We start from the raw sequence: 12347 nt of genomic DNA, 5'->3' as shown, positions 1-12347 counted from the left end.
CTTCCTGCCGGCGGCGCCGGGGGGGGGGGGCTCAGTGGTTCCGCGGCCGCCCCAGGCATGCCGCGCCGGGGCTGCGGGAGGCGGCCGGTTGCGCACGCTTCCGACGGATGCCTCGGGCTGTAGCGGCGGCGTTTGGGGCGCGGGACTCGGCGGCGGCTGCCGGTGCGGGATTGCCGTGAGCGCGCTCTGGAAGAGGAGGAACTGGAAGGCAGGAGCAGCGGTGTTGGCTCTCCTCCGCCGGGGTCAGCCCTCCTGCATGGTCGCGTTACTGTCGTGTGGACGCATTGTCAAGCGCGCACCGAGAAAGGGACTCGCTTGTTCCCCCCCTCCCCGTGCTTGGTTTTCGTCGTGATCATCGTGCCGAAATAACCACTTTTCTCCCGGTTTGCTGGTCCGCACCGAGGCAGGGGGAATATGCTCATGAAGGAGTACCGGATCTGCATGCCTTTGACAGTTGAAGAGGTAAGCTCTGCCTCGGGGAACGGCTCTGACTTAGCGAGGGTCTTCTCCCTCCAGGCGAGTTGAGGCTGTGTTTGCTTTACTGAATCGTTCTTCGTGCGATGAACTTGGTCGGAGGTGGCTGGGCAGAGAGGAATGTTTTGGTTGGAAATGAAGGGAATTCCGCAGGAGCGAAGGTAACTGAAGTCCTCAAAGTGTTGGTTATGACGATTTTCCAGGCAGACTTTAGAGCCTTGCTCCTGTTTGCAAGGGAGCGCTTTGTGCTGAAATCCCCCATCTGATAACGCGCCCGTCCAAACCCAGATTCTAAAGATATCTTCACCTTTGCTTAAAATACCCTTGCAGTGGAACGTGGCCTGAAACTGCAGCACAGGTAGGGTAGGGAGGTGATAATTTGTTAGCAAAACTTTATCATTTAGAGAAGCAGCTGGAAGTCAGAGCGCTCTTTGTGACCGTTCCAAACTCCGAGTTAGGGTTCTGCTTATCTGCGAACACCCTGCCTGCTCTTTAACGAAGGCAGCAGTACCTGCATGCAGTGCCCGTGCTATGGGGTTACTGGTGCGTGTAAACCGTGGTTGTTTACAGGTGCGGATGTGAATGAGCTGGTCATTTCAGGTTGACAGCAGGAAGGTAGCGCTGCTCTGCTCAGCCCGCTTGCGCTGCGCCACCGGACGTGGCTGCTTTTGCGCGCACGCCCTACGCGAGCCGGCTGCGCGCCGCGCATCTTGCGCCTGAGCTGCGCGGAGTTTCTCTTCGGCGGGCGCCAGAGGGACCGCCAGGGGGCGCACTCCCCGCGGCCGCCAGAGGGCGCTCTTCCCCTCGGGGCAGCCCCGGGCCCCCTCGGCTCGGCTCGGCTCGGTTCGGCTCTACTCGGGGCAGCGCAGCGCCCTTCTGGACCTGTCTCCCCCCGGGCAGTAACGAAACGCAGGGATTTCACCCATTAATTCAAGCGGGTTTTTGTTTAAGTAGAGCCTGCGGGTGTTCTCTGCACCGTTCTGGTTTGGTTCCTTTGCAGTGTGCCCGGAGGAGTCCTCGCAGTGTGACTGAGTGCTCGTCTCAATGGGCTTTTTGTCCCTGTCTGAAAATTTGGCAAATTAACGGTGTTCTCAACCTGCGAATTGGAACTGCCAAATATTTACTTGAAGCTGCTCCGGAAATCCCTTTTTCTGGGAGCAGGACCTAGCCCCACCGTGTACGTGTAGGTGAACAGGCACAGGTTTAATGCGTAGCTTTAATTAAGAACTTCCTAAATAACTTAACTAACAGAATAGTTAATTCTGTTATTTAATTGCAGCACACTGTGAGGGTGCTGAGGCGCTGGCACAGGGTGCCCAGAGGAGCTGTGGCTGCCCCATCCCTGGCAGTGTTGAAGGCCAGGTTGGACACAGGGGCCTGGAGCAAGCTGCTCCAGTGGAAGGTGTCCCTCCCGACACAAACTATTCTGTTTCCCAGCCAAGTTCCATAGCATGCTGTGATGCTGGCTGGCATTATTCTTTCAGTGCATCGTTTCATGTGTTTATTGTGTTGTCCTAATGCAGACAACGTTTTAGCCAAGCCAGTTCCTGAGTCCTCAGACTACCACGCTCAGTTAACAACGGTTCGTTACCTTATCAGAAGGGAGCAGATCTGATTTCTTTTGGAAAATTATTGTTAAACAAGATTTCCAGGTACAGAAAAGGCCACACACCCCCCCAGTGGGAGTGTTTGATGCATGATGGGGTCTTTTATTCCCTACAATGCAACAGAATTAGCCAAGATACTCATGCGTCTTGTAGGTTCTCTCATGTTGAATTATCCATTATTTAGTCCAAGATCTGCAGCTGAGATGTCTTGAACCTAGAACATATCTGATATTTAGCATGAATTTTATTATTAAGTATAAAATGAGCTAGGACAATAATGTGCAATTGGCAGGTATCTTATTTTTGTTATAGTGATTTACATACTAAATAAAGTCCCAAACTGTATTTCTCTTGGTGTTCATCTTTGTGACATCTCCTACAGTCTATGAAGGTGGTGTTATTTGATTTTTACCCTTAGTTGCACATTAACTACCAATAATGCATGGTATTTTGGGCATCTCTGTAGGCTAAGGTGATGCTCTATGCAGCCCTTGGGAGAACATCATGCAGTAATGCTCACCCTTTAAAAAACAAGAGCACTTTGGTTCTAAGACGCCCAAACTGCCTTCTACGAGGTGCTAAGTCTCTGTAGCTCAATGGGCTTTGTTGGAAATGCAATTTGCAGAGGATGTGCAGTTCTTCACGGGATTGGGACGTTGGGCTCTGCTCTACAGCGGCACTTGGGTACCTAATGCGCATTGATGTTTCTGGGGCTTGAGCACCGAAGTGTTTGCAAGGCTGTAGGTTTCAATGGGTATGTGGAAAACGCTGTTATTTCTGACACAGCTGCATGGCTTCTCTTTTTGTGCTGCGTTTCTCACTCTTGACTTTACAGCTCTGCTTTTTGCACTGTTTGGAAGTTCTGGCTTTCGGCCTGTGCACTTCATACGCACATTCAGAAGCATTTCCATGAGCAGTTTCCTTGTTTAGCACTGACTTGCTGGTTAGCCACACGTGGAAGTCTCACAGCATGAAGGAGGAAGAATTCCATCTTTACCCAGCGGTGTGTTGTCATTGAAACTCCAGTGGCTTCCCATGCCATTCCTGTGAAGGTAATCGGTACAGGAGGCAAAAGGGAGTGTGAACTGTGCCAGCCAAGCACGTGCACCCCATCTTCTGTAGTCAGATTCTGCGTGTAATGTGGGCAAATGTGCATCAAAATGTTGTGTAATGGCCAGTTGGGTAACAAGGAGTCATGACTCTGTGTGTAAATACACACATGCACAGTACAGCAATTGGCACTGTGCTGGTTGGCAGCTATGACCTTAACTTGTCTCTGGAGAAGAGTAAGAAGCGGATAGATGTCACAGCAGCCCTGCCTCCAGGTTGGAAGGGTTTCTGGCAGGGTGGTGGATAGGAGATTCTGCAGAGCTGGTCTTCATGAGCTGCAGCAGATCCTGTTCTTGAGGCATGCTTTCGTTGATCCCCTTAGCAGATAAGAAACTCCAGTATTGATGGGAGCTGTGTTTCATACCTGTCAGCGTGGAGCCCAAATGCTTTCTTGCAAATAAAACACTTCCTGAGATACGCTGATTGCTGCAGACTGAGCTGTTCTTGTGCCTTTTGAGCTAGGATACAGCAGTGAGAGGTGCCTCTTTGTTCCCGTTCCATAGGCGCCAGGGAAGACAGGCTGTTCCAAGAGTGCTTGCTGTGGCACCACACCAGGGTTCTTATTCGAGGCTGAGGCAAACTCATTAAAGTGAGTTTTTATTGGCAGTTATTTAGGGCTGTTACATATATATTGTTGCAAACTGCCTGCTCAGCTTGAAAATTATGTAAGAAAGGAAATACCATGTTCATTTCTAAACAAAATAGTACCAACAGCTCTATTAGGTCAGAATATAGCGGTTGGTTGACAAAGCCAATCCGATTCCCAGTTAGAAGTTCATTCTTTATCTCATTTGCGGTACTTCTGGGAAACATGCACGCAAATGCAGTCCTTTTCTTAGCACTGAGACCTCACAAAAGCCATTTCTTCCAGTTATTCCATAGAGCAAGTAAAATCTGGTGCAGTCATTGCTTAGGATATGTTACCAGCCCTCATCCCAGCTGCAATCAGCAGTTGAGTTTGCTTCTTGGTTATTTTTTCCCTTGCGTTTTCATGTGTTAATTCATTCTTACAAATAGTTTGTTCCATCATATCAGAGAACATGACAATGGGCTGCATTGTGGTGGTTTAAATATCATCAGTTAAAACCCACATTCCTAAAAAAGGGGAAAGAACACCAAGCAATTGAAAAGAGCAGAGAAGCTAAAGAACGCTCAGCCTTGAGTCTCATTGCAAGCCGTAATTCCAGAGGAAGGATTGCAGGGCTTTTATCTGAAAATGAAAACCAAACCTGATAGCTTAGCATGGCACTGAACTTGTAGTTTGGAAGAGGCAAAGCACATTCAAGTTTGATTTGTGTGGGAAGTGATTATTCTGTAGGGGAATGGGTGGAAAGACAGTTTTGCTGGATCCTGTTGAGAATGGAGCTATTGCTGTAAGATGCTAATAAAGATGTGAAGTTAGGTTGGGTATATTTAAAAGCCGAATATCAATACAGCAGTCATCATAGGGTTTTTTTTCCTTGGAAACAGGGATGTCCGTTAGCATTTATTTCTGTTAGTTCTGAACTATGTGTGTGTGGCCAGACCTGCAGTCCAAACAGGTTTTCCTTTGTTCTTTATTTCAACTGAGAGTGTCTCTGCTGAAGCCAGGGGGATTGCTCCTGTTCTCGGCTATAGATGAAAGCTGGGTTTGATCTGTGGGGAGCACTGCCTGCATGAGGTGTGTAGGAACAGCTGTATTGTCATGAATACAAACAAGCAGAGACCTGCAGAAGGGCTGTGAACGTGGATCATGAGTTTTCAACACGAACAACTTCTGCATTTAGAGGTGTTGTGCCTGTTCCTTTATCGAAATGGCCATTGTTTAGCTCTTGGTTTGGACATTATCAGTTCTGCCAGGGTGGATTCTGTCCATAAATGATTTCAACAACATATGTGTGAACACTGTTTGCATTCTTCGCATCTTGTGTACATTTCTTCTTTAAAAGGTGTCATAGTCTACTGTTTTGTGTACAAAGGGCACTTGTTATAACATGTTTTATTCAGGCAGATTGGAAAGTCAATGAAAGCATTTGAGAAAGTGTTTTTATACCCTGAAAGTTAGCAGGTGTTGTGATATTTAGACATAACTATATGTACGTAGAACAGAAAAGCCTTTAGTAGGGTATAAAGCGTAAAATACCCTTTTTCCCCCTAAACTACAGTTGTCTATTGCAGGACAAACTGCGTCTACTCATCTTGCAGTTAATACAGATAGATTAAATAATGATTGATTATGGATGCTGTTCTCATTTCCCACCTATAATCACAGAACATATTTTCAGGAATATGGGAATGTGTGGAACATTCGAAAAAGCAATATGTTGGTTGTAAGCAGGAGGGCTATCAGCAAACATAAGGGGAAGTCAGCTTTTCAAATTGAATTAAATGGGATTAGTTACAAATAAAATGCTAACTGGACCATGCCATGGCCATGAGCTCTGCAGAAAAAGTTTCTCTGGTAGCTTAGGGTTGAAGTTGTCCAGCAAAAATGGAGCCTTATTGTGCAACTGAAACTATTCAATAGCTATAATGCATCTTTGGTTTTACACTTATTCCTTTACAAGATAATAAAGTGCTATGAAAAGTAAAGGCCATTTTACTTGGTTAATCATTCTTTCTGGATATACCTTATGAGAACCTCGCCAGCCTTGCCTTCTTTTTGCAGTTAATACGGGGGGTACTGCTAGAGTTGTTTGAGGACTACTCAGAGTTAATTATTGATCTGGAAAAGCTCCTTACACCATTAGGGGCATCCCTTTACCCTTCAAAAGAAATCGTTGTGTAAGACTCTTGTTAGCGAACAGATCCGATCTGGTCTTTGTGGGCGGTCATGTCTGCTGGCATCACAAGACCTTTGCTACATGCAGCATGACCTTAAAGCTTATGGATTGGGAAGACTCATTATAATGATATAAGAGACAAACTAGGAGAGGGAAAGCATCAGAAGTGAAGTTTTAGTACCAAATAAGAACAGCTATTTTAGTCTTTCAGTGCACAACCTACTTGTAAGAATGAACAGAAGAAAGTGAGAGCTGTGTTTTACCACGGGAAGAAAATAAGTACCTTCCTTTAGCCTGACCTTCCTGTACTCATTGTAGTCACCTAGAGAGCTATAAAAGCAAAGCAGTACAGATGTCAGCTCTTCATTGCACACCACTGCAAATAGACGATCAAAAATACCCCATTTTCTTCTTTACTCCCATTTACACATTTCAATGCAGCTCTGTGAAAGAAACAAGACAACCTTTGTGCTTCAAGTTTTGGGGTAAATCATTAAAAAAACTTCTCAGTGGAAAGGCTTAGATATTATCTAAGGAACTCCAGACTGACATAGATGTCTCTTCATCTCTCTTGGCCTGTCTCTCCATGTCAACGCTTATTTTCTCCAAGGTGTGTGTATATTTATGTAAACTAATACTACACATTTGCTTTGAAGTCTTTGTTGGCAAAATATAAGGCCCAGGTTTGCATTTCCCGCATAAGAAAATGCAGCTTGTCAGTAGTTCAGGGCATTTTCTAGCTACAGCACTCTACAGAGCTTTAATGCTGTCAAGAACTCCGTGGAGTGTGTTTGCCTTGAAAGCACAATGTAGGTTCAGAAACAAAAGAACAGGGAGAGGAAGGCACAGAATGTCAATACTGGCTCATAAAACAGTGCTTTCTGGGGTTTTATTTTTGGGATAAACTTTGGGTTGCTGAGAGCATGCAGGTCATGTAGGAGCTGATGGGAACGCTAAATGATCAGCCCTATTGAAACTGTGGCCAACTGTTTATGTAGCTGGTAGTGGATACAGATGTCTATGTTAGCACCTTGAAGCCTGATAACTCTGATATGTCAAATACATTTTCCCTTAGTCCAACCTGTTTAATTTCTTCATCTGTCTAATTGTAAGGTTAGGAATAATATAATTATACTAATTTTCATGTGCTTTTTGCCTGACTACACGTGCTAAGGAAAGATATTAGGTGATTTGTAGAATAATAGAATGGTTAGGACCTTAAGATCATCTAGTTCCAACTCTAATCCTTAACATATATAAGGCCCTTTAGCTTATAGGAAGGTAAATATTTCTGTAATAGCTATAGAAGGTTAAAAATGATGTTTTCCTTCATGAGTATTCAGTTGATAGGCATTTGTATTGTTAAAATCTGTTAGAAGTCATATTCTTTTATACAGAAGTCTGCCTAGTCAGGTAATGGAACACCCATAGTGTATAACAATGATTCATTCACAATATTCTTTGTGACTAGTGAGCTGACAAATATGTTCCCCAGGCTGTCCTTATAGAACCCAGTCACTTGTGGATGCTGAAATACAAGCAGGCTTTCCATTTTGAATGTCTAACTGAACACACAAGCGGCCATTAAATACTATAAGGGAGGAGATAGATATACACATGCAAACAATTAAAAGATACTCATTTATTGTGGGTGAGGAATAATGCTTTGCAGTCTTGCTCATGGAAAACTGATTTGTCATTTAAAATGATGATTTTTTTTTCTTTTTCCCCAAATCATTATAATTTTCCCTATATTCCATCCTTATCTCCTTTGGTTCATGGAGCATCTGTCATGGTGAAGTATATTTTGTAAGGCTCAATACCTAAATAAAACAAATAGTGACATTTCATGCAGATTTGCAGTGATAGCTCTCCAGTGCAGCCTGAAGAGCTTTGTGTAGGCGCATTGTAGGCATATTTAAGTGACATTACCAGTGTGCATGTTGTCAAAGAGCAAGGAGATAGGTGCTGCCCGGGATTAGTGACTAGGTTTAGAAAGGACTGAAGACAAGGTGATTTAGATATCAAGTTGTGTTAACAGATGGGTTTACAGTCTGTAGGTGGGGGAAACTAGGCTTGAACTTGGCCTGTGTTTATATATGATGCTTTTAGTCTGCCTTGATCTTGTTTCTCTCCTCATTTTGTCGTTTCTTCCCAATTTTGGTTAGAAGTGATCAGCCAATTTGGAATCCTTGGATATGTATTAAAATGCTATTTTTATTTTTATAAAGCGTAATCATAGAATCATAGAATAGTTAGGGTTGGAAAGGACCTTAAGATCATCCAGTTCCAACCCCCCTGCCGTGGGCAGGGACACCTCACACTAAACCATATCACCTTGTCCAACCTGGTCTTAAACACTGCCAGGGATGGAGCATTCACAACCTCCCTGGGCAACCCATTCCAGTGCCTCACCACCCTAACAGGAAAGAATTTCCTCCTTATATCCAACCTGTTACACCTTGTCCTATCACTACAGTCCCTAATGAAGAGTCCCTCTCCAGCATCCCTATAGCCCCCCTTCAGATACTGGAAGGCTGCTATGAGGTCTCCACGCAGCTTCTCTTCTCCAGGCTGAACAGCCCCAACTTCCTCAGCCTGTCTTCATACAGGAGATGCTCCAGCCCCTGATCATCCTCGTGGCCTCCTCTGGACTCGTTCCAACAGTTCCATGTCCTTTTTATGTTGAGGACACCAGAACTGCACACAATGCTCCAGGTGGGATCTCACAAGAGCAGAGCAGAGGGGCAGGATCACCTCCTTCGACCTGCAGGTCACGCTCCTTTTGATGCAGCCCAGGATACGGTTGGTTTCTGGGCTGCAGGTGCACACTGAAGCCGGCTCATGTTCATTTTCTCATCAACCAACACCCCCAAGTCCTTCTCCACAGGGCTGCTCTGAATCTCTTCTTTACCCAACCTGTAGCTGTGCCTGGGATTGCTCTGACCCAGGTGTAGGACCTTGCACTTGGCATGGTTAAACCTCATGAGATTGGCATCAGCCCACCTCAAGGTCCCTCTGGATGGCATTCCTTCCCTCCAGCGTATCAACCAAACCACACAGCTGTAGGAATGATATTTTCATGGCTTTTCTTGGAAAAAAAAGAAGGGTATCTTCCCTCTTTTTCCTATTTGTGCTCAGCAAAGGCTGGAGCAGTTTTGGATTCTGTTAGTTCTGTACTTTCACAGTTCTGAAGCTGGTTTTACAGGCGCGCTCCTGGCTTTGTGTGTGCTTCGCTTGCGCACATGCTTAATTTAAAGCACAAGCAGCACATTGCTATGAGTCACATGCAGAAATGTTTGTAGACTGGGTTTGCTAAAAACCCGTTCATGTGCTCTCCAGAAAAATCCCGGTCTCTGTTTAGGAGTTTTTACGTGTCTGTTCTGAGATTAGTCTTGCCTAAGTGATTTAGGAATACTTAAGCTCTGTGGGAATGCTGAGTGTGCCTTCTTTTCCATTTCATCCCCCTGAATGTCACATTGGGTTCAATGTATTGCTCCATTAATGACTATGTTTGAATTTCTTTCAGTAAAAATATTATTGTAATGCATGGCAAAATAATTATGTGCTAATGACACTTCAGTGTAACACATACTGTTGCTCAATTACTTGATTAACAATCAGTCACTGATGACAGTCAGAAACACAACTAATTGTGGAATGTATTTGCAGAGTTTGGTCTCATTTTCTGTACGAGTTACTAAAAAATATCAAGATAACCTTTTGTGTTCATGTCACCAAGGTATGTGAAAGGTTACCAAATCCCGCAGTCCACTCTGAAACAAAACCATGTATTTATCAGATGAAGACAAAGGTAATTCTGTTGAGAAGCATGAAGTTCTTACACATGCCGAGCTTGTATTTCTCCTGATTAAATACAGATGGTCCTATTTAAGCGGCCTCACTTGTAAGGCCCATTGAATATACTGGTCCTAGTATGTATAATCTTATCTTCTGAATGATGCTTGACAGATTTATCCATCTATTTATCTGCCGTTGTCAGGTTTTCTTTGAAAGTGCCCATTAGCTGACCTTTAAGTAGTATTTTCATTTAATAAATGGTTTGTGCAGTGACTTGAAATAAGCTGAATGAAACATCTGACTTACACATGATTCACTCTGCAGTAACCTGCCTGCTTCTGTTCTCACACAGGCTTGATCTAAAGCCTTTAAATCTTACTTCAATGGACCGGGTTTTGTTTTGCTTCACTCTCTGTGAAAGGAAAGTCATTCAGTGGAATTTAGACCGCAATAATACCAATGAGTTCTGCTGCTGATGTCAGAGAGGCCGAGATGTCACCAAATATGTATGACAAAACCCAGCATATTTTTAGAAGAGAAACATTGGGAATTTAAATTCCATTTTAGTCGCACAATGCGGATCTGAAATCATTCCATTGACCTCAGTAGATCCATTCCAGATTTCTATCGGTCTCATCAGAAGTAGACTTTAACCAATGGCTGTAAACCAGAAGAAAATGTAGATGTTTCAAATCTCTTGTTCTTAACAAGAAAGAAACCAAGCTGACGTCTCTCAATCGTTCGCCCTCTTGCCTGACCTAAAAGACGTTTTCACACGGTTAGATCAAGCCCCAGGTTTGTGTCAAACTCACGCTAACGCCTTTAAGCCTACATAGAATTGTACAATTGCTGTCCTCAGACTTGGCAGTAAGCTCTTCACGCTCGGTTTTCAGTCCTAACTCTGTAGAAACTCAGATTCTCTGGTCTTTCTCCCATTTTTGAGTCCTTGGTCGTACTCCCAAAGAAGAAAGCCTGGCCAACCCCAGCAGGCGCCCGGCCAGCTGGCAGAAAGCTGCTGCTCTGAACAAGAGCCTGCTGCTCCTGCTCGGCCTCAGTCTTGCAGAGGATAAGGAACTGTACAGCACACTGAAACAATTGATAATTCAGGACCCTGCTGAGTGCGGAGCTCAGGCTTGAATCTCCCTATTCCCTCAGTTACCATGGATCTCTGCGCCCAGACTGAAGTGAAAGAGAGCACTGAGTTCCGAAAGCTCTCAAACGTTTTAGAGGGTTGCTAAGTTTATTTGCATTTCCAAATGTTTGCTGCTCTGTTAAGCCCAAGGGGGTTTGTTTGGTTTGTCTTTATGTCCCTGTTTTTCTTTTCCTTTTTTTCACCACAGGGATGATTCAGTATAAAAATGTGTTCTATGTAATATGGAGACTCATACATTTGGGATAGGTTGGGTTTGAGGGTTTTTTTCCCCATCAGCTTCAATGGAAGCAGAATAATCCCTACTACAGGGATTATTTCTTTCTTGTTATTAGTTTTCCACTGGTTTGCTCTAGCTGATTTTCTCCACTATCTCTGCTGTTTTCATGTCTGCACATGAACTCAGTCAAGTGATGCCCAACTTCCAAATCTATTCCAAGTGGGTTTGAGATGAGGCAAACAGCATTTTAGTGGAAATGTTATGTCATAGTTACAAATGCCTATGGATTAGTTAGTTTATTTCCAGGACCTCATGGGCTATACATTGCTATTTATAATTTAACTTTCTCAAGCAGCCACCACTGTGTTTATGTTACCATGGTGTTACTTGCCATACTTGAGGGTGGATAGTAAATGCTATAATTGAAAATAGATACTCCCACTGAAATAAGCCTAACAGGTGGTTATGTTTGTATTTAATCGTGCTGTGAGAATGGTACAAGTTAAATGTGGATGCCTCTGACCCTGCCATTTCACTAGGACATTTTCAGACATGCCAGCTGGCCTTTAGTGGCCAGAACTGGAGTAAACAACATGAGCGATTTGTCTTGTGACAGTCCAAGGAATGGCAGTGGCCATCAATGAGTATCCTCTGCTTCAGACTTTAGAAAGAGAATGTTCTTATGTGGGGCAAGAGGAGATGCTGTGGTGCAGGGGGAGGACTGTATCTCATCTTTCTTCTGCAGACCATAGTCTGTGTAAAGCTGCAGCTCCTCAAGAGCATTTGAGGAACAGCAATTGCTGTTTCCTTATGATTTCCTCATATTAACCCCCTTACCTCATCTCATCTCTTAGTTTCCTTCAGTTATACACCATAAGGAGTTGCACATCTGTTTTGAGGTCTGCCCTATCTTAATATTATGTGGCTTAGTTTGACGTTAGCTTACACCTACCTTCCTGGTGCTGGCAACACACATCCTACTGGCAGAGCTGTTCAAACCGTCCCCCTCTCACAACCATAAGAATAGCTTTAGATTCAATTTTGTCAACTCCCATAAAACCAGTTAAATGTGGTTTATATATATATATAACCAGTTAAATGTTATAAATAATACATATATAAACATATATAAACCATTTTTTTAATATATAATACTTAAATCACATAATTTATATATTTTATATATGAATACGTATTTTTCCATTCTTCAAAGTAAAAGGATG

The 12347-nt window shown here is 43.8% G+C and overlaps 1 protein-coding gene across 1 annotated transcript in view; it reads left to right on the top strand.

Annotated features, from left to right (window-relative positions):
• Nucleotides 1-241: 241 nt before the first annotated feature.
• Nucleotides 242-12347, top strand: part of PITPNC1 (phosphatidylinositol transfer protein cytoplasmic 1) — a 77217-nt gene continuing 65111 nt past the window's right edge. The window contains exon 1 of the mRNA XM_057418505.1: nucleotides 242-462. Within this exon, the coding sequence (XP_057274488.1) occupies nucleotides 415-462 (48 nt within the window). The 5' untranslated portion in view covers nucleotides 242-414. The remainder of the gene's footprint in view (nucleotides 463-12347) is intronic.

This window comes from Pezoporus wallicus, unplaced genomic scaffold (assembly GCF_028554395.1).
Source record: "Pezoporus wallicus isolate ANWC-B61680 ecotype Strahan unplaced genomic scaffold, APGP_CSIRO_Pwel_v1 contig_3710, whole genome shotgun sequence".
Lineage (NCBI taxonomy): Eukaryota > Metazoa > Chordata > Aves > Psittaciformes > Psittacidae > Pezoporus > Pezoporus wallicus.
The sequence above is the reverse complement of the archived record's forward strand: the minus strand, read 5'-3'. Positions and strand labels throughout refer to the sequence as shown.